Source organism: Delphinapterus leucas, chromosome 20 (assembly GCF_059928025.1).
Source record: "Delphinapterus leucas isolate spDelLeu-1000000601 "Yukka" chromosome 20, BTC_Dleu_Yukka2, whole genome shotgun sequence".
NCBI classification, from domain to species: Eukaryota; Metazoa; Chordata; class Mammalia; order Artiodactyla; family Monodontidae; genus Delphinapterus; species Delphinapterus leucas.
Window position 1 is genome coordinate 18416173 of NC_143148.1, and position 23117 is coordinate 18439289.

Consider the following 23117-nt stretch of genomic DNA (forward strand, 5'->3'; position numbering starts at 1 on the left):
AGCAGAAAAAAGGAATAAAAATCAATGAAATTGGAAACAGGAAATCATCTGCCAATTGAGGACATGCTACAAAATAGCTGGTCCATAATCTTCAAAAGTGTCACAGTCAGGAAAATCCAGGAAAGACTGATGACTGCTGCAGACCGAGGGAGACCAGGAGTTGCACCAAGTGGTACTGAGCTGCATCTTTCTCCCACAAAGGAATTAGTGGGACAACTGGCAAAATTTCAATGGTAGCTGAAGGTTAGACGAGCACACTGTATCAGCGTTAATTTCTGATTTAGATGGGTTGTACCGTGAATATTTTTGAGAGTACCCTTATTTCTAAGAAAAACACACTCAAGTATTGGGGAGAGCTGGGGCGTTCCAGTCAGCAACTTATTCTCAAATGGTTTAGGATAAAATCAAGTTCTCTGTAATGCTCTCCAAGTTTTCTGGAAGTTTGTGATCATTTTAAATTAAAAGTTTTATTGAGAAAATGTAAGTAAACTCCAAGAAAACAGATTTTGATTCCTTTTCTGATGAATCCTAGAACAGTGCCTGACACATAGTAGGCGCTTCCTGAGTATCTGAGGACTGAAGATGTGTGGAACGGCAGTGTGAGAGCTAACCTGCAGCAGAGTTCAGGACACGGTCTAGAATGCATAAGCCTGGGCAGAGTAAAATAATCATAAATATTTTAAAACTTAAAGATAACTGCCAAGATAAATAGCTAAGAAAAAATAAAAGGTTTACCTCTAGGGAGGGGCCTGGGTGAGAAGAAGCTGCACAAGAGAAAATTATGTTTCATTATAGCCTTTCTATACTGTTTGACGGTTCAGCCGAGTATTAAAAAGTACTACACTTTGATTTTTGAAAAAATAAGGCAACTTCAAGGAGAAGTACCAAAACTTAATAAAAATATAATTGGAATAGCTCCTCACAATAATTAACAAGAAAAAGGAAATCTCTGCTTGAATAAGTAACATCTAATAATTTTGTTTCTTACATGATAATCCAGTCACATCTCACATTAGCTTTCTTTTGTTTACCATCAACCTCTTCCTTTTCAAAGATATGCAGAGTTCATTCCAACACTGATTGTAATAAAGAAAAGTAGGAAACAATTATTGCCCAGCAATCTGGGGCTACTGGAAATAATATGTCTCTACAATGGAAAGCTGTACAGTGGTTAAACACCATCTAGGTGCCTGGTATTTTTCTTGCTCTTGTGGAAATGGAAAAAACAGAGATGGAAATGACACATTCCCGTTAGCTCCTTTCAGCAGAAATTCCCATCTGGGACCCCTACAGGAGGCACATCAGAATATGGGTGGGGGCCACACAGGCCAACATCCACCACACAAACTCTGCACGAGGAGAGCCCATCTGACCAACTCAGCAGGAGGGAATAAGGCCTCCCGGTGCCACAGAGGAGGGAGTGGACTGACAGAGTCTCACCTCAGAGAGGTTATACTGGATGCATTTGACCTAGAAAGAAGTGAAAAACCACTACGAAGAGGTAGGTATAGTAGGATCCCATTTCTGTAAGACACACCCTCACATCTGGAAAACTTTGGAAAAAAAACTGTAAAATTTTAATAAGTAGGTACATCAAAGGTGACAGGCTTTGAAAATTATCTGTATTTTTCTATGATGAACAACATTACCACGGTAATTTAAAAAATTTAAGGTGCATGGAATATTTTAGTTGACTAAAGCTTTAGTTTACTTGAGGTTTACAATGGATATATCTGAAATATCAACAGGTATACATACACCCAATGTAAGAGTGATCACAGAGGAATCACCACAGAGAGTGAGCCACGCATCAGAGTGGCTGGCATGTTTCACCCTTGCCCCACAAATCCAATTCATTAAATACCTTGGAGATATGGAATTAAAGACTAGATATGTCTGATTTCATAAATGCCTCTTATTGTTTTTTATAAATTTATTTATTTATCGTTGGCTGCGTTGGGTCGTTGCTGCACGTGGGCTTTCTCTAGCTGCTGTGAGTGGGGGCTACTCTTCACTGCGGTGCGCGGGCTTCTCACTGCGGTGGCTTCTCTTGTTGTGGAGCACGGGCTCTAGGTGCACAGGCTTCAGTAGTTGTGGCTCACGGGCTCTAGAGCACAGGCTCAGTAGCTGTGGCTCGTGGGCTCTAGAGCGCAGGCTCAGTAGTTGTGGCGCACAGGCTTAGTTGCTCCGTGGTATGTGGGATCTTCCCGGACCAGGGCTCAAACCTGTGTCCCCTGCATTGTCAGGTAGATTCTTAACCAATGCGCCACCAGGGAAGCCCCCGCCTCTTTCTTATTTCTATGCATCCTATTGCTTAAAGTAAAAATCAATCATAAATCCATATGTGTATTCTGAAGACAAATAATAATCACTGGCCTGTGGCTGGGCTGGAATAAATCAGTCCTACACATGAACAAGTGCCTGTTATGTTCTTTACGTTATGGTAAAATCCTATGGACTGCAAGGCAAATTATCTTTGTCAGCACCTACATCATAAATTGGTTCCATTAAATTAAGGGAAAAAGAGGGAGAATTAGCACAGCCCTTCTAAACAACCCCTACAATCTTTAGATAGTTAAGAGTGTTCTTTTACGTTGCCTATGAAATGGAGCAAAAGAGAACTCACCCAGGATCCTAGCGGTTGGCCTGAGGTCACCGACACCCTTGGGCCACGGATGCTGGAGAGACTTGGCCAGAAAAGTTAAACCACTTGACTCTGACAGAAAGAATACACTTCAGGGTTAAAGCATGAAATAAAACCCAAAATACAAAAGTGGATGTAGAGAGAAACATTTAAAGTTGTTTCCATTGTCCATGACTGAATCTTCTCATATTTTCATGCTAATAAATGGCTCTTTTTTAAAGTATCTAATCTTTAAATTACGAACATATGGACTTCTGAAAATATAACTCCATGTTAATAAGAAATTGACAATAGTTTTTTATCCTGTTCTCATAAAAACAAACTGCAGCAGCTCTTTTAGAACCTCAAAACTTGTAACAAACTCACCAGGATTAAAATTCAAATATTAAATTCAGAGTCGAAGTCTCTGCCTCCATACGGGGAAAAGTCTGTACAACAATTTATATCAATACGCTAAGATTCCTATAAATAAGACAGTTTAAGAGAAACATATTGGTGAAATCCACTCACTTTCCATCCTTTGAGAATCTTTTCCTTGCAAAAACATTGGCCAGAGAGTAAGTGCTGGATTGAGTTTACTGGAAAAGGATGCTGACTTTATATTCAATCTTGGTTTCTCTAAAGAATCAAGGTTTTTATTCTCCGCGGGTGATACATAACAAGCGAAGTTCTTTGCAACCAGATCATCGTTCACACAAACCTGTATAATTTTAAACATTTCATGAATAAGACAAATATACTCAGGTGACTGTTCAGAAAATATGCCAAACTTAACCGAAAATTTCAATCTTCAGAAAAATTATTTTATAGAACATAATTTGATAGAAATTGATCTCTTGACGTCTGCTCTAGTAACAGTGAACTAGATACTTCTGACCAACCTTCCTGATAAGAAAAACAGTAAGAAACGGTACAAAATCTAAAAAACGTCTACTTGAAAGTGCTTGAGAACTAACACGGCTTTGCCAGGTAAAGATCTGGGAAGAGGGTGAAGACAAAACACAAATCATAAAAGAAAAAACTGATAAATTAGATTTTATCAAAATTTTAAATTTCTGCTTTTCAAAAGATACTGTAAAGGGCAAACCACAGAAAAGGGGAAAATATTTTTAAATAATATATCTGGATGGACATGTATCCAGAATACATAAAGAACTCTCAAAACTGAATATAAAGAAAACAAAACCAATTTTAAAATGGACAAAAGATACTAATGAAAATAGTATGGTATTGGCATAAAAACAGACACATAGATCAATGCAACAGAATAGACAGCCCAGAAATAAACCCACATATATATGGTCAATTAAATTATGAAAAAGGAGTCAATAATATATAGTGGGGAAATGACAGTCCCTTCAATAAACAGTGTTGGGAAAACTGGACAGCCACATGCAGAAGAATGAAACTGGACCACTTTCTTACACCATATACAAAAGCAAACTCAAAATGGATTAAAGACTTGAATATAAGATCTGAAACCATAAAACTCCTAGAAGAAAACATAGGTGATAAGCTCCTTGACACTGGTCTTGGAGATGATTTTTTGGATTTGACACCAAATGCAAAGGCAACAAAAGCAAAAATAAGCCAGTGGGACTACATCAAACTAAAATGCTTCTGCACAGCAAAGGAAAAGCACCAACAAAATGAAAAGACTCTTAATGAGAGAAAATATCTACAAGTCATTTGTCTGATAAGGGGTTAATATCCAAAATACGTAAAGAACTCATACAACAACAACAGCAACAAACAAACAAACCCCCAAATAATCCAACTCAAAAATGGGCAGAGGATCTGAGGATCTGGAAAGACTTTTTTCCAAAGAAGACATACAGATGGCCAACAGGTACAAGGAAAGATGCTCAATATCCCTAATAATCAGGGAAATGAAAATCAAAACCACAACGAGGGGCTTTCCTGGTGGTGTAGTGGTTAGGAATCTGCCTGCCAAATCTGTCCACATGCAGGGGACACGGGTTCAAGCCCTGTTCCGGGAAGATCCCACATGCTGTGGAGAAACTAAGCCCGTGCGCCACAACTAGAACCTGCGCTCTAGAGCCCGTGAGCCACAACTACTGAAGCCCGCACGCCTAGAGCCTGTGCTCCATAACAAGAGGAGCCACCACAGTGAGAAGACCACGCACCGCAACGAAGACTAGCCCCCACTCGCCGCAACTAGAGAAAGCCCGCATGCAGCAACAAAAACCCAAGGCAACCAAAAATAATTAAATTAAATAAATAAATAAAAATACAGTGAGGTAACACTTCACATCTGTCAGAATGGCTGTTGTTAAAAAGCAACACCAAGTGTTGGCAAGTATGTGGAGAAAAAGGACCCCTTATGCACTGTTGGTGGGAATGTAAATTGGTATACCCTCTATGGAAAACAGCATGGAGATGCCTCTAGAAACTAAAATTAGAACTGCCATACAATCTAGCAATTCCACTTCTGGCTATTTATCTGAAGAAAATGAAAGCATTAACTTGAAAAGATACATGAATCCCCATGATCACTGCAACATTACTTACAATAGCCAAGTTAATGGAAATAATCTAAGCTTTCATGGGTGGATGAATGGATAAATAAAGATGTGGTGTAAACATAAAATAGAGAGCTAGTGGGAAGCAGCCGCACAGCACAGGGAGATCAGCTCGGTGCTTTGTGACCACCTAGAGGGGTGGGATAGGGAGGGTGGCAGGCAGGGAGACGCAAGAGGGAAGAGATATGGGGACATATGTATAACTGATTCACTTTGTTATAAAGCCGAAACTAACACACCATTGTAAAGCAATTATACTCCAATAAAGATGTTTTAAAAAAATGTAGTGTATATACATATACCCAATGGAATATGATTTGGCCACAAAAAAGAACAAAATCTTTCCATTTGTGACAACACCTTAAGGACACTATGCTAAGTGAAGTAAGTCAGAGAAAGACAAATGCTATATAATCCCCACGAGTATGTGGAATCTAAAACCAAAAGAAAACAAAATAAACAAAAAAAAAAAACCCCAAGCTCATAGATACAGAGAACAGATTGGTGGTTGCCAGAGCTGGGGTGGGGGGAATATGGGGGGAAGGTGATGAACTGGGTGAATGGAGTCAAAAGGTGAAAACTTCCAATTATAAAATAAATAAGTCACGGGCATATAATGTACAGCATGGTGGCTATAGTTAATAATACTGTATTGCATATTTGAAAGTTACTAAGAGTAAATCTTAAAAGTTCTCATCACCAGAAAAAAATTCTGTAACGCGTGGTGATGGATGTTAACTAAACATTTTGCAATACGTATACACAAGTATTAAGTCACTGTATTGTACGCTTGAAACTAATATAATGTCGTATGTCAATTATACCTCAATTAAAAAAAAGGAAAAAAAATGGGTAAAAGATCTGAAGACTTCATCGAAGATATATGGATTGCAAACAGCATATGAAAAGATACTCAACATCGTAAGTCACTAGGGAAATGCAAATTTAAACTACAGTGAGAGACCATGACACACCAATGAGAATGACCATAAAAGTAATGAAGAAGATGTGAAGGAAGTGTAACTGTCATTGCTGATGGGACTGTACAATGGTTAACCACTTCGGAAAACAATTTGGTAGGCTCTTAATACCTATACTATAACACTACCCAGAAGCGGGACTCCTAGGCATTTATCCAAGAAAAATGAAAGCACAGGTCCATAGGAAGACTTGTACATGAATCTTCATAGAAGTTTCATTTGTAGTTGCCCCAAAGGGGTCACAACTTAAAAATCCATCAACAAGTGAATGGATAAACACACTGTAGTATATCCAGACAATGGAAGGATATTGACAATTAAAGGATCAACGTGGATGTATCTCAAAATAATTTTGTGTGAAAGAAAGCAAGCAAAAAAAAAAAAAGAGAGAGAGAGAGAGAGAACACGCTGGGACACATCCTTGTGCTTCCTTCGGGAGCTAGAAAAGGACTGTTGACCCCATTTTTTCTTTTCTGGCAATTATGACCTCACGCATCCACTGTAAGCTCTCTCTGCTGAGCATGCCTCTGCTCTTTTAACACCCTGAGGTAAAAGCAAGTTGTCATCCGAACACAGCCATACACTCAGAGAAAGAAAAGCAAGAAGGAAGAAGCAGGTCAGTGGAGAACTTGTTTAAGAGACGTTTCACAAGACGGGTCCTGTAGCCAGCATTCTGGCATTTTTACCAAGTTGTAAAATAAGCAATGAAAAGTCACAGGCAAAATCAACAAGAATGTGGGGGAACCCAAAACACAACCCAAAGAGTAACAAATGAACCTTATTACAAATGAATAACACAATGACACTGAAGAGGGTAGGGAAGAAAAGAGCTAACCTAAGTAATTCTGCATCCAGGGCTGCATGCTCTAAGGCTAAAGACAAATTTCTTTTTCACAAGAATGTGGGTTAGCAAGTCTGAAATTACTCTATGTGAATACTAGAATTAATCAAGTAACTATACTGTAGCTAACACAGGTTTATTACTGTCAGAGACAGGTGTTAAGAATGAGGGGAGGGGTAGAATGAACCCTGCAGCGCTGGGTTGAAATTAGAGGTACCAGAGCTCTTAATATATATACAGATGGATAGATCTAGGAATAGATGTAAGTGTTTGTGTAAGTGGGTTAACGTACATACATGTCTTTCCTATCTGTCTGCTGAGAGGGCCTGCAATCAATGACACCCCAGTAGTAATAATGAGCACACCTAGTGCCCTGATCTTAATATCTGAAGACCATTCTTCAATAAAAGGAACCACTCCTTGGAGAAGTGGCTGATTCTAGGGCTGGGACTGGAAAAGGACAAAATTAGCCTTGGAGCATCCTGTGGTACCAGAAAGCAGGAGTTTTCAACTATGATGGGACACACAGAAAGGACACATCGGCCACTTTGAAGAAGCTCCTAACAACTAAATCTGCAACAACTTGAGCAGGAAAATAATGATAATGGTGGATTATATCCTCAGAGTAAAATAAATATCCAAAGAGTCTATACTAAGGTAAATTATTGAATCAATTAATAAATGGGAAGAAGGGTCAGCTCTTCCTCATAGATTCCAATTAAAAATGCAGAAGGCATGATGGAAATGGGCAAACACCACAGAAATAAGTTTTGCAGAGAAGAGTCATTGATGGCTATCTGCATGGTCTCAAAGTATCTCCCCATAAGATACTTAATAATTTCAAAACAGAATAAACAGTAACTCGGTTGAGGAAAAACCTAGCAGACACCACCCTAACCAGGTGACCATGATTAAGATGACAAATAATAAAACATTATCAACATCATAACCCCCGCCCTGACGTACTGAGAAGGGCATCGCTTCTGTAGCATTCTTGCTAAAAGCATGCAGCACCTCAAACTAATCATGAGGAAACATCAAATAAAGCCAAATTGAGTAACATTCTACAAAATAACTGGCCAGTACTCTTCAGAAGTGTCAAGGTCTTAAAAGAGGAGGACAGACAACTGTCACAGATTGGAGGAAACTAAGGAGATTTGACAGTCAGATGCAATGTGGGATCTGAGATCAGACCTGAAACCAGAGAGAGGAAATCAGTGGAAAAACCAGCAAAATTCAAATAAGGTCTGTCGATTTTTTTAAATCACATTTTATCAGCGTAAATTTTCTGGTTTTAATCACCGTACTACTTGTTTGTATGGTTAACATTAGGAGGACCCAGGTAAAGCACATACAAAAATCTCTGCACTATCTTGGCATCTCGTCTGTAAGTGTAAAATCGTTCCAAAACAAAGTTTTAAAATAAATCCAGGTTTTAGATGCCCTCTGTGGGCCCTGAGCAGCCCTAGATCTGCAGCTCTATCCACCTCCACACAAGGTACAGAGCTCCTGCGTCCTCATACCACCCTTCATAAAGGGCAGCCAGCCAAAGGTGAACAGCTAATAACTGGGTGGAGGAAAGAGGGGGCTCACAGGTGAGGCCCACTTCCTTTCTACTTATGGTATCTGAATTCTTTACAGTGAGCATATGTCTATACAATGAGAAAATTATGGAAGGGAAAAAGCAGGGAACTAAAACCACACCAAATGTGTGTATTCAAGAAAATGACATCCTCTCACAAGAAAATAACACTTCACACTCATCACTACAGGAATAATTTCTTGTCCGTTACTCAATAAAATGCTGTCTAAATAAAATACTGAAGTACTTTTTTAAAGTAATTAAAGGAAGAAAAACAGTCCTGGCTAACTTCTGATCTAAGCCAGGCCTTGAAAGATTAAGGAAATTTATATGCTGTGTGAATGACATTGTTTTCCTAGGTGTGTACTATTTTAATAAGCATTTTTATAATATTTTAATACAATTCTTCAGCTTACCTTTTCGTTTTTTGTAGTCACATAAAGGTAAACCTCAAAAGTATCTTCTTCCACAGCACACAACTTGGCTTCCACCCGGGTAGCTGCTAAACAGCATAAATCAAAACATAAAGTAGCTGATATTAAAAGTATGCTTGAGCGACTTCCCCGCTGGCCCAGCGGTTAGGACTCCACGCTTCCACTGCAGGGGGTGCGGGTTCAATCCCCGGTCAGGGAACTAAGATCCCACATGCCACACCGCGAGGCCAACGAAATGAAAAAGTATGCTTTAAACAACTATGACTATTTCTCACCTATTAATCTCTGCTAACCACTCACGATTACCCAGTGCCACAATATTCAACAGCTTCCTCACGCAGAAGGGGTCTGGCACTGGGTAAGGCAAGGTGCAGGCTCTCCCGGCACAAAGTCAGCCATGTGTCCTCTGTCCCCCTCAGCCCGCCATCCTCCTCCTGCCACCCTGTGACAGCACCTCGAGCACAGTTCTGGGCCCTCTCTTCTTTTCCAGTGACTCCCAAACCCACGTGCCCAGTCACGGTCTTTCACCTGAGTCCATTCCACCCCTCCAAATGCCCCGAAGAGCAGCTCCATGTATGGGCACCAACAGGCACTCTGCTCCATCCTTTACAAACGTATCTCACTTCACTCTTACCACAACACTTTGGGGTAAGCACTGTTATCATTTTACAGGTGAGGAGGCTATGCGGACGTAGCAGGACGGTATTCAACCCAAGCACTCTGCCTCCTCCAAACCTGTGTCTCCCGGGCCCCCTGTGGGCTCACAAGGGCCCAAGCTACAGAACCAGAAGCGCCCCTCCCATTTCTCCCAGGTGCAACGCCTCTGGTCGCTCCTTTACCAGAACAGTGGGGCAGTGGAGGAGAGGGGCCAGCACCCCAGGCAATGCAAACTCACTACTCCTCACAACAGCCCTGGAGTTGGGCACAGTTGTTTGGCTCAGACGGCCAGGGGTTAGGACAGATGTCTCAAAGGAGAGTCTGTCTTACAGCCAAGGATATAAAATAAAAAGAGCACACTAAAGAGGCACTGAGACATCCTGCACATCTGCATTAGCAATGACGGTGATCACAAAGTATCCATTTACTACCCTTTGCCCGCTAAAAAAAAGTTAGGCTTTTCATCAACTGTTGGTTCGATGAAATGCATGTAAATTTATTTTGCAGTGCTGCAGCTTCTATGCCAACTAAGAGACAGGCATTATTGTGTAAGGGTCCTCATCCACATAGCTCCTTCCTGATTTCACCTGTCAATTACTGATGCCCACATCCACCCCCAAAATTCCAGGGGTGCAGGGTCATTGTGACACTTGGGGTGGAAGAAGCTCCAGGTCACTTATGAACCCCACAAAGGGGGTCAGACAGCTAAGCACGCACATCTCAAACCCTCTCATCAACAGAAGGCGTCAGTTCAGAGCAGGCAGCAGTGATCATGCACTTGCCTCACCTTTTAGGATGTTATGAAAGTACCGAATAGCTGCACTGTCCCACTTCTTGGCAGGTCTGGAACAGAGAAAAGAGGCAACTTCATTAAATAAAAAGCTGAGGCCAGTACGCTAACATCATGTAGTAAATTATACACTGGATGTCTCTGATATTACACGTTGAACATATGATGCAGGTAACAGGGAGTCCGGCTCTGGCCTGGGGGTGATGATCCCAGCTGCACCCTGCAGCAGACTTCTCTTCCATGCCCGCCTGTGCCAGTGCAGAGACTCGCTGAGAATGGGCCCCTTTCTGGGGCTTCCTGAGCTACTGTGCCCACCTCCACGGCATCATCTGTCCCAACACCATCGTCCCATTACCTGCGACACCCATCTCCCAGCCAGAACGCTAGCTTCCCAGGACAGGGACCCTGAGTTAGGACTGCTCAGCACAGGCTGGCACAGAGCGAGGGCCCCACACGTGTTGGTTAAACCAACATTCTGAAAGTGGCTGTGGGAAACGCAGCCACTACTGTCTCGTGGTACCCCTTTCACTGTGTCCCACTTCTCCCTATCATCTTGTCCTTTCCTGTGTGTGATACTGTGATTTATGATAAGAAATATATATTTTGTCATTGTCCCTGATTCTGGCACAGAGTTCAGTGATGAGAGTGACAAGGTGACGAGTGGAAAGTACCAAGGTAACTTAAAAATGGGGGCTGGTTGCCAGGGGAACCAACCTTGTGATTAGAGGGTTGGAACTTTCAGTCCCACCACCCTGACCTCCAGGGAGGAGAAAGGGGCTGGAGGTTGAATCAATTGCCAATGGCCAAAGATTTAATCAACCATGGCTAGGTAATGAAGCCTCCATAAACACCAAAAAGGGCCTAGGCTGGGAGCTTCTGCGCTGGTGAACACGTGGAGATGTGGGGGACAGGTGTGCCTGGAGGGGGAAGGAAGCGCCTCTCCCCACCTTGCCCTGCGCATCTCTTCCATCTGGCTGCTCCTGAGTTATATCTTTTATAATAAACTGGTAATCTAGTAAGTAAAATGTTTCTCTGAGTTCTGTGAGCAAATGAATCAAACCCAAGAAGGGAACCTCTCATTTATAGCCATCCCAGTCAGAAGCACAGGTGACAACCCAGACTTGAAATTGGCATCTGAAGTTGCAGGGGCGGGGGCTGGGGGAGGTCTTGTAGGGTGGAGCCCTTAACCTGTGGGATCTGATGCTATGTCAGGTTAGGCTGCTACACACACACACTCCCAAACTGGAGTCAGAGTCATACTATGCTTTGGAAAGAAAATCGCAGGAGGAGCCATAGGCAGTGGAAGATCATGAAAAACCAATATTGAGAAGCATGGAACAAAAATAAAATAAAGTAAGGTTAGAGTGATATGTTTTATGTTTCTCCACTGGTTTTATTTATCAGAGATGCCATCATCATCCTCCAAGGGTTGTTTCAAAGATCAAATGAGGTAATGTACATAAAGCACTTAGCCCTGTTAGTTTTATTTTTACTAAGATACTAAGCACGGTACTTCAAGAGAATCACAAAGGGTTTCCGAAGGGAGGTATAAACAAACAAACAAACAAACGAATACAGTGGTTTTAAAACCTCGCTATACAAAAAATTACCTAATAAGCTTTTTGTTTTTTAACAAAATGTAGTAGATTCCTAATAAGGAAAAGGCCCAAGAGAAAAATCAATCTAGTCTTTGAACAAGTAAATCAACAAGTCTGTCACAGGTGAATCAATTAGTCTGTGTGTCTGTGTATGTGTGTCTCTCTCTCAACACGGCGCGCGTGCGCGCGCGCACACACACACACACACACACACTAACTACGTGAAGAGATACCCAACTTTACAAGTCAGAAAAATACAGCTTAAAACAAAATACCATTGTTGTCCAGCAAACAAGCAAAAGTTAAAAAGCCTGATGATATTCTACGTTGTGTGGGGAAAGCAGCACTTTCTACACCCCAACGATGGGAGCACAGACTGCTAGTCCTTTGGAAGGGAAATTTAACAAAAACTGTAATACACATGTTAAGAAAGACATTCTAGATGAGGCGCAAACACAAAACCAGCAACATCAAATAAGGTGATCAAAACCCAGTGAGATCACTTACCTGAAGCCCTTCTTCGCCTACACTGAGGGTCTCCTAGGGTTGGGTGTGTCCAAGGCTGGGAAGGCCCCTGGGGAGCACTGTGGTGGCGTTGGGAAGGGGGTAATGCAGAGGGGGCGTGAGAAAGACAGGGGTCTGCCTCTGAGGAAGAGCTGGGCACGGAGGGCTGGCTGCTCTGCAAGAGGGACAGGAAGGGGGCAGGCATCGCTGGGCAGCCTGGTGGAACAGCGGCCTCAGCAGAGACCAGCTGGCTTATCAGTGTGGATTCCGAGGCAGCCACAAGAGCGATGCATTCATCATCCCAAGGGAGCTACAGGTGATGAGGGCTGGGGGAGTGGAGATGGGAGGGTCTCCACAGATCCCACAAAAGCATCCATAAGAGAGGCAGCTTCCAAGTTCAGAGAGACCTTAGAATGCAACATCACCGGGACGTGCAAGTTGAATCAAAATTGTGCTGCTTCGGGCTTCCCTGGTGGCGCAGTGGTTGAGAGTCTGCCTGCCGATGCAGGGGACACGGGTTCGTGCCCCGGTCCGGGAAGATCCCACATGCCGCGGAGCGGCTGGGCCCGTGAGCCATGGCCGCTGAGCCTGCGCGTCCGGAGCCTGTGCTCCGCAACAGGAGAGGCCACAACAGTGAGAGGCCCGTGTACCGCCAAAAAAAAAAAAAAAAAAAATTGTGCTGCTTCCCATAGCTTCTTCTCCCACAAAGCCACAGTGTTGGAGGGGGAGGATGGGGCTACCCCCAGGACCTCAGGTAGTGCTCATTCAAGACAGCAAAGATCACAGTCATAACCCTGACACAGCACTGCCCAGTGCAGGGACCCATCCTGTACAAATACTGGCAATGTGGTCAAATTACTAGACAGGGGTGTGTGTGTGTGTGTGTGTGTGTGTGTGTGTGTGTGTACGATACATGTGTACACATGTGCATGCATGCATGTATACATTTCTACACCTATATATCTCATTTTGATTTACCTATATTCTTATGAAAATGCACAGTGCAAAGTGGTTTGGTAACAATCTAGCTGGCTATCAAGAGAGGAGTGGTTAAAGACAGCAAGTATGCCAATTGTATTCACCCAGGAAAACGACTGAAAGTAGAAGGGAATATGTGTACTGGCAAAGAACTTCAAAATACTGGGTTGGCCAAAAGGTTTGTTCTTTTTTTCCATAAGATGGCTCTAGTAGCACTTAATTGTGTTTAACTTCATTCGAAACAATTTTGTTAGATTGTATTGTGACAGCTGTCATATCAGCGTGCATTGAAAAAAAAATCAAAAATTTTTGGTGAATTTTTGTGCAGCCATTTTAATATTGGAGATGGAAGAAAAAGCAACATTTTTGGCATATTATGCTTTATTATTTCAAGAAAGGTAAAAATGCAACTGAAACGCAAAAAAAGATTTGTGCAGCACATGGAGAAGGTGCTGTGACTGATCGAATGTGTCAAAAGTGGTTTGCGAAGTTTCGTGCTGGAGATTTCTCACTGGACGATGCTCCATGGTCGGGCAGACAAGGTGAAGTTGATGGCGATCAAATCGAGACAGTAATTGAGAACAATCAATGTTATACCACGTGGGAGATAGCCGACGCACTCAAAATATTCAACTCAAGTGCTGAAAATAATTTGCACCAGCTTGGTTATGTTAATCGCTTTGATGTTTGGGTTCCACATAAGTTAAGCAAAAAACACCTTCTTGACCATACTTCTGCATACGATTCTCTATTTTTTTTTTTAAACATTTGGCTTCCACTTTTTTTTTTAAATTTTATTTATCTTTATTTTTGGCTGCACTGGGTCTTCATTGCTGCACGCGGGCTTTCTCTAGTTCTGGCGAGCGGGGGCTACTCCTCATTGCGGTGTGTGGGCTTCTCACTGCGGTGGCTTCTCTTGTTGCGGACCACGGGGATCTAGGTGTGCCGGCTTCAGTAGTTGTGGCATGTGGGCTCAGCAGCTGTGGCTCGCAGGCTCAGTAGCTGTGGCACATGGGCTTAGTTCCTCCGCAGCATGTGGGATCTTCCTGGACCAGGGATCGAACCTGTGTCTGCTGCACCGGCAGGCGGATTCTTAACCACTGTGCCACCAGGGAAGTGTCCCAAATGCATAATCTTCCATCAGGATAACACAAAGACTGCATGTTTCTTTCATGACCAGGCAAAAACTGTTACAGCTTGGCTGGGAAGTTCTGATTCATCCGCCATACACACCAGACACTGCACCTTCGGATTTCCATTTATTTAGGTCTTTAGAAAATTCTCTTAATGGACAAAATTTTAATTCCCTGGATGACTGTAAAAGGCACCTGGAACAGCTCTTTACTCAAAAAGATAAAAGTTTTGGGAAGATGGAATTATGAAGTTGCCTGAAAAATGGCAGAAGGTAGTGGAACAAAAGGGTAAATATGTTGTTCAATAAAGCTCTTCGTGAAAATGAAAAATGTGTCCTTTATTTTTACTTAAAAACCAAAGGCACTTTTTGGCCAACTCAATACATTCTTAAGTTAAATTTGCCAATAAGACAGTGTGTTCTAATTTTCATTAAAAGCTCCATGCATGTGAATATGTATAAAAGCACTGAAAAAGGTCTGCAAGTTCAGAGCCTGAACAGGTCACAGAAGCCTCCCAGGAGGGAGGGAGGGAGGAAATGGGGCTGGAGAAGGATGTCATGGACTTTTTTTTTAATGCTCCATGATCCGATGTATAAATGTTTCTCTTTACACTTAATTTATCCCTTTTTGTAAGTTAAGAAGCCAAATAGCACAGAGCTCAGACCATACTCTAACCCCCTCACAACACAGCCTCTGGAGATGGGGCTACATGGCCAGGTTTGACACAGTGACTCAGAAGACACCTCCTGAAGGACAAAGAGACCTTTGAAATGGCTTAGCACTTCTCAAGAGGATCTGATTTCACATAAACATCATACATTCAATTTAAGACTTTTACTAATGATTCAGCATATGTTAGAAGCTGTACTTACACAATCTCAGCGCTGTCTTCACAGAAGTCAATGTGCAGTGTGACAGGCTTTGTGCAGTACAGTCTGAATTTTTTTGCTCTGTAGGGAAGCTGCATAAAAGTTTCTACTGCAACTCGGATGCTTAACAGTGAAAGAGAAAGAGTTCCATAATTTAAAAAATTATATATAACATATTTCTTTAAAGTACACTTACATAATTAAAATACTTAACATGAAACAAAACCTGACTATTTCTGTTTCTATTACAGCCACCAAGAGCAGCAAGTGCTTGGAGCCATCTGCCGAGCAAGGTGAAAACTGGTTCTTGGGGGCTGAGAAAAATCTTACTTTTTTATGTATAAAGCACAGATATACATATAGTACATAAAAGATACTCAGTAATCTTTGGCGTCAAAATTTTATGGCATGGGGGCAGGGAGGCATTAGAAAAACACTGTCTCCTTAGACTGAGAAACACTGGGTAATAACGAACAAACCTGGAAGCAAATTCTATTTAAGATTTTAAAATAGCAATTTCAATACACGACCAGAATTATCTTGAAGCTTCTGTAAATAAGCAGATGTTTTAAGAATTAGTATTTGTCAACTTTGCACAAAAGAGCTGACGGGCTGAGGTTTCATAAGCTGTTCAGCATTTTTATTTCCACTCTCCTTCAGGCAAACGACAGAGCACTTGAACATATGGTTTCGACATCAACAGGTTCTCAGGGGCCGTGTGTGGGCAGCCTGGCCACCTTGGTCTCGGACCGTTTAGAAAAGGCGGCTGCACTAACCGTCCCTCCAGGCCTCCCCGCTCTAATCATAAATCTAATCATTTCTCTTGCCCAAAACAAACTAAACTTAAAACTCCAAATACTAAGAGGAAATCTCTCCAAACCGTTAAATACGATGTTAATTTTAATAACCACTATGGTTACATGGGTGCAGAACCACAAGCTAGAAAGGCACCTCCTTTTCCATGAAGACCTGCCAGCCCTGCTGTGGGAGCGGCCCCCTGACACAGACTCCCCATCAAGGCACCCACCTCCCCTGCAGCTGGGACCACTCTTTCCCTTTTGGAAGAAGGGTCCTCATGTTTACTATTTATTATTTATTAAACTGATACCCTCTGACTCTGGGATAGGAAACCATGAGAAAAATTACCACAAACACCAAGACCAACTTGCTGACAAGTGTTTTCTAGGGAACCGTGGTGTGTGGTCCTGGAGCCGAGGGTCACTCTGAACGGCCTCCTGTCTTCTGTGACAGTCACACCCTCACTCTGCTAAGCAGGACGAGGGATGCACGCTCTGCTCTCAGCAATCTAAGGCTGTGCCAGCAAACCATCCCTTCTGTGGCGACAAGAAGAGTTTCTCTCTGCCTCCAGGTAGCCAGGCCTCCCGAAGCACCCGTTCCATTCACCTAAGCAAACTCAGGGGACATGCCACGCCAGGCCAGGAGAGCGGCTGACAGAGAGCGCCTGCGCTTTCTAGGAAGCAAGGCAGAAGGAGGGCCGGAGCCGCCTGCTGAATTCTCCTCCAGAGCACCTGCTCTTACATTCACTGCTTATAAAACTGGAATCTGCAAGTCTTCCCATCTTGAAGCTCTCGCCCCTTACTTCGAAAATTGACATTCTCCTTGAAAACAGACATTTGTCCCCTAAAGAGCATGAGGCAAAATAAATACATACATACATACTTTTTGGATTTCACTGGAACGTACTTGGCAAAATCCACAAGGAAACACTCTGTGAGGTAATGGTCTGCTGAAGACACTATTGACTTAATAACAGCCCTGCACCAGCACTTCAGTTCCTGACAATAAACCACACAAAGCTACAAAATAAAAAGAAAACTTCGGTGTTAAAATCTCTAGTCATACTCAGAAAACTGTAAGATACTAATGAAAGAAGTCAACAATGACACAGATGGAGAGATACACCACGTTCTTGGATTGGAAGAATCAATACTGTAAAAATGACTATACTGCCCAAAGCAATCTACAGATTCAATGCAATCCCTATCAAATTACCAATGACATTTTTCAGAATTAGAACAAAAAAATTTACAATTTGTATGGAAACACAAAAGACCATGAATAGCCAAAGCAATTTTTTTTTTGGGGGGGGGGTACGCGGGCCTCTCACTGTTGTGGCCTCTCCCATTGCGGAGCACAGGCTCCGGACGCGCAGGCTCAGCGGCCATGGCTCACGGGCCCAGTCGCTCCGCGGCCTGTGGGATCTTCCCGGACCGGGGCACGAACCCGTGTCCCCTGCATCGGCAGGCAGACTCTCAACCACTGCGCCACCAGGGAAGCCCGCCAAAGCAATTTTGAGAAAGAAAAATGGAGATGGAAGAATCAGGCTCCCTGACTTCAGATTATACTACAAAGCCACAGTAATCAAAACAGTATTGGTACTGGCACAAACACAGAAATATATATCAATGGAACAGGATAGAAAGTCCAGAGACAAACCCACACACCTATGGTCATCTGATCTTTGACAAAGGAGGCAAGGCTATACAATGGAGAAAAGACAGTCTTTTCAATAAGTGGTGTTGGGAAAACTAGACAGCTACATGTAAAAGAGTGAAATTAGAACACTCCCTAACACCATTCACAAAAATAAACTCAAAATGGCTTTAAGACCTAAATGTAAAGCCAGATACTATAAAACTCTTAGAGGAAAACATAGGCAGAACACTCTCTGACATAAATAACAGCAAGGTCTTTTTCAAGGCACCCCCTAGAGTAATGAAAATAAAAACAAAAATAAACAAATGAGACCTAATTAAACTTAAAAGCTTTTGCACAGCAAAGGAAACCATAAACAAAACAAAAAGACAACCCTCAGAATGGGAGAAAAATATTGGGCTGGCCAAGAAGTTCCTTCAGTTTTTAAGTAAAAATAAGAGATACATTTTTCATTTTCGCCAAGAACTTTATTGAACAACGTATTCACTCTTTTGTTCCACTACCTTTTGTGATTTTTCAGGCAACTTCATAATTCCATCTTCCCCAAACATTTTATCTTTCTGAGCAAAGAACTGTTCCAGGTGCCTTTTACAGTCGTCCAGGGAATTGAACATTTTTCCATTAAGAGAATTTTGTAAAGACCTAAATAAATGGAAATCTGGAGGTGCAGTGTCTGGTGCATATGGCAGATGAATCAGAACTTCCCAGCCAAGCTGTAACAGTTTTTGCCTGGTCATGAAAGAAACATGTTGTCTTTGCGTTATCCTGATGGAAGATTAGGCATTTTCTGTTGACTAATTCTGGATGCTTTTTGTCGAGTGCTGCTTTCAGTTGGTCTAATTGGGAGCAGTACTTGTTGGAATTAATCATTTGGATTTCCGGCAGTAGCTCATAATAGAGGACTCCCTTCCAATCCCACCATATACACAGCATCACCTTCTTTGGATGAAGACCGGCCTTTGGTGTGGTTGGTGGTGGTTCATTTCGCTTGCCCCACAATCTCTTCCGTTCCACATTATTATGCAGTATCCACTTTTCATCGCCTATCACAATTTGTTTAAAAAACGGAACATTTTCAATACATTTCAGTAGAGAATGGATATGGAAATACAGTCAAGAAGGTTGTATTTTCACTTAACTTACGTGGAACCCAAACATCAAAGCGATTAACATAACCAAGCTGGTACAAATGATTTTCAGCACTTGAGCTGAATGTTTTGAGTGCGTCGGCTATCTCCCACGTGGTATGACGTTATTGTTCTCAATTAATGTCTCGATTTGATCGCTATCAACTTCAACTGGTCTACCCAACCGTGGAGCATCGTCCAGTGAGAAATCTCCAGCACGAAACTTCACAAACCACTTTTGACACATTCGATCAGTCACAGCACCTTCTCCATATATTGCACAAATCTTTTTTTGCGTTTCAGTTGCATTTTTACCTTTCTTGAAATAATAAAGCATAATATGCTGAAAATGTTGTTTTTCTTCCATCTTCAATATTAAAATGGCTGCACAAAAATTCACCAACTTTGATTTTTTTTTTTTCAATGCACGCTGATATGCCAGCTGTCACAATACAGTCTAACAAAATTGTTTTGAATGAAGTTAAAGACAACTAAGCACTATTAGAGCCATCTTAGGAAAAAAAATGAATGAACCTTTTGGCCAGCCCAATATTTGCAAATGAAGCAACTGACAAAGGATTAATCTCCAAAATATACAAAACAGCTCATGCAGCTCAATATCAAAAAAAAAAAAAAAAACACCAACCCAATAAAAAGTGGGTTAGAAGACTTAAATAGACATCTCTCCAAAGAAGACATATAGACAGTTAAAAAGCACATGAAAAGATGCTCAACATCACTAATTATTAGAGAAATGCAAATCAAAACTGCAATGAAGTATCACCTCACACTGGTAAGAATGGCCATCATCAAAAAATCTACGAACAATAAATGCTGGAGAGGGTGTGGAGAAAAGGCAACCCTCCTACACTGTTGGTGGGAATGTAAACTGGTACAGCCACTATGGAGAACAGTGTGGAGGTTCCTTAAAAAACTAAAAATATAACCACCAGGTGATCCAGCAATCCCTGGGCATATATCCAGAGAAAACCATATTTCGAAAAGATACATGCACCCCAATGTTCACTGCAGCACTGTTTAATTGAGCTCAATATTGAGCCAGGACGTGGAAGCAACCTAAATGTCCACCGACAGAGGAATGGATAAAGAAGATGTGGTATATATACACAATGTAATATTACTCAGCCGTAAAAAAGAATGAAATAACGCCATTTGCAGCAACATGGATGGACCCAGAGATTGTCATACCGAGTGAAGTAAATCAGACAGAGAAAGACAAATACCATATGATATCGCTTTTATGCGGAATCCAAAAAAAGAATACCAATGTACTTATCTACAAAACAGTAATAGAGTTATAGATGTAGAAAATAAACTTGTGGTTACCAGGGAGTAAGTTGGGGGGGGTGGAGGGATAAGTTGGAAGACTGGGATTAACATAACCACTACTATATATAAAATAGATAACTAATAAGGACCTACTGTATAGCACAGGGAACTCTACTCAATACTCTGTAATGGCCTATATGGGAAAAGAATCTAAAAACGAGTGGATGTACGTATAACAGATTCACTTTGTTGTACACCTACAACTAACATAACATTGTAAATCAACCATACAATAAAAATTTTTTAAATTAAATTAAATTAAAAATCTGTAGTCAATAATGAGAGAACTAAAAGGTACTCTCAACATGATCTCATACCTTTTACCTTAAAGATGCAAGGAGGCTGGATCACCCCAAGCTAAACACTGCTTGTTGGGAAAACAAGAACACAGGGCACCTGAATTCTATTTCACTGGTTTTCTTACTACAATCACTTTGACTCCTTAACTAAGGAGAATTTTTAGAAAGTGAAATAAGGAAAATGCATTGCTTTACCTTCTTAAATCAGAAAACAAAACTTACAAATAATTGTCAGTCATGTGCCAGGACAACACAGAATCACAACCCCAGGCTCATCTTCCCGGTTCTGTTTCCCATGCCTGTTTACCACCCTCTAACATTTGTTTGCTATCAGCCACAGCTGGACGTCAGCGCCATGATGAAGGGGACTTTTGTCTTTTTGTTTACTGCCATTTTCCCAGCACCTAGAACAGTGCTTGGCATGTACTATGTCTTCAAAAGCTACTCAGTGAATGACTGAATAAATACCTGCAGCCCCCTTTTAGGGAAACTGCCCTGCTAGAGTGACAGTGCTTGGCATCCTGACTGTCCCATGGGACCGACAGGCCACAGACAGGCAAACCATATGCTGACCACAGGCTTCTAAAGTGGCTCAGCAGGGACAGCTGTGCCCAACAGGGAAGAAGTGGGACGGTGGAGATCCCCGCCCTCGGGAACTGAAGTTGGAAAACATAGGGCAGCTATTCTGCAAGGGATGTGCTCTTGAGAGCCTCACATAATTCAAGGCTCAAATAATTCAAGAGAAGCTGTGCCAAAGGATGGAGGGTATTTCTGTTTCATGCTTAAGTCAAAGAACCCTGCAGCTAACAACTCACACAGTCAGTCGACTTTGAAAAGGTGGTATACTAGGGCTTCTACTGGCCAGTAATGAGATAATTTAAGAAATGAGAAATGAGAAATGACTACACCTGATGAATACATTAGAAGCCATGAGATCAATGTAGTGCTCAAAAATAACAAGGAGAGGAAAACAAAACAAACCTCTAGACGTAAATAGATAACTAGGCACAGGAAAACTGATAGGGGAAAGAATCAAGCAATTTTTCCACCTTTCCAGTATTACTTCAGGAAGCCAAACCGTTCTAACAGATGAGGGAAGGTTCTCTATGGAAGAATTCCAGCTCATGAATGCAGAAGCAATGTGCAAATGACCATTTTGCAAGCATAAATGAAAGAGCTGATCTGGGTGGTGGTGGTCACTGGATAGCATCACTAGCCGACAGGAACCACAGGGGGCACTTAGGCTGCCGCCATCTGAATGCAGCGGCCAACCTCAGCATCACCGAAAGTGAGATTCTCTCCCAATTCAATACAAGAGGAACCTCACAGCACCAGTCATTCTTGGGGAAAAAACGTGACTATAAATGTAATCAAAGCTTTATATTTATCAGTCTGCACAAAATATAGGGGATGAAGGGAAAAGTTCACCACCACCACAAGGAAGCAACTAGGCTATACAGAACATGGAATACTTTAAAAGGACAACTGACCTGGTTTCGTTTCTTCAACAAGTAAATGGTGGACTTCCCTGGTGGCACAGTGGTTAAGAATCCACCTGCCAATGCAGGGTACATGGGTTCGATCCCTGGTCCAGGAAGATCCCACACGCTGCAGAGCAACTAAGCCTGTGCGCCACAACTACTGAACCTGCACTCTAGAGCCTGCGAGCCATAACTACTGAGCCCACATGCCACAACTACTGAAGCCCGTACGCCTAAAGCCCGTGCTCTGCAATGAAGAGTAGCCACCGCTCACCACAACTAGAGAAAGCCCGCACGCAGCAACGAAGACCCAACGCAGCCAAAAATAAAACAAATTAAAAAAAAAAAGTAAATGGCATGGAAAAAATAATGTTATTAATGATTATTTAGGGTGGGCTGAGGAATTCAAATTATTTCTAATTTTTCTCATAGTTTATAAATCTTTTCCTATCACACTGTTATAAAAATTCAAATTCTTGGACTTCCCTGGTGGAGCAGTGGTTGAGAGTCCACCTGCCGATGCAGGGGACATGGGTTCGTGCCCCGGTCCAGGAAGATCCCACATGCCGCAGAGCGGCTAGGCTAGTGAGCCATGGCCGCTGGGCCTGTGCGTCCGGAGCCTGTGCTCCGCAACGGAAGAAGCCACAACAGTGAGAGGCCCGCATACTGCAAAAAAAAAAAAAAAAATTCAAATTCTTCTGAGAAATGACTAACCTGCAGAGAGAAGCAGACAATGGGCACAGAGCTGAGGGTGCAGGAAAAGAAGGAGGGGCCACAATGTGGAGTAAGGAAAATAAAACACCACGAGTTGGTCAGAGTCACAAGCAACCAAAAGCAAGGCACTGGCCCT

General features: G+C 42.1%; 1 protein-coding gene across 1 annotated transcript in view; it reads right to left on the reverse strand.

The window, feature by feature from the left end:
• TDRD12 (tudor domain containing 12) overlaps positions 1-23117 on the reverse strand; it is a 74019-nt gene that overhangs the window by 50370 nt on the left and 532 nt on the right. Inside the window, exons 2-7 of the mRNA XM_089902467.1 lie at positions 17234-17370; positions 15557-15676; positions 10469-10524; positions 9007-9092; positions 3155-3344; positions 2627-2716 (exon numbers count right to left, since the gene is read on the reverse strand). Of these exons, the coding sequence (XP_089758593.1) occupies positions 2627-2716; positions 3155-3344; positions 9007-9092; positions 10469-10524; positions 15557-15676; positions 17234-17370 (679 nt within the window). The remainder of the gene's footprint in view (positions 1-2626; positions 2717-3154; positions 3345-9006; positions 9093-10468; positions 10525-15556; positions 15677-17233; positions 17371-23117) is intronic.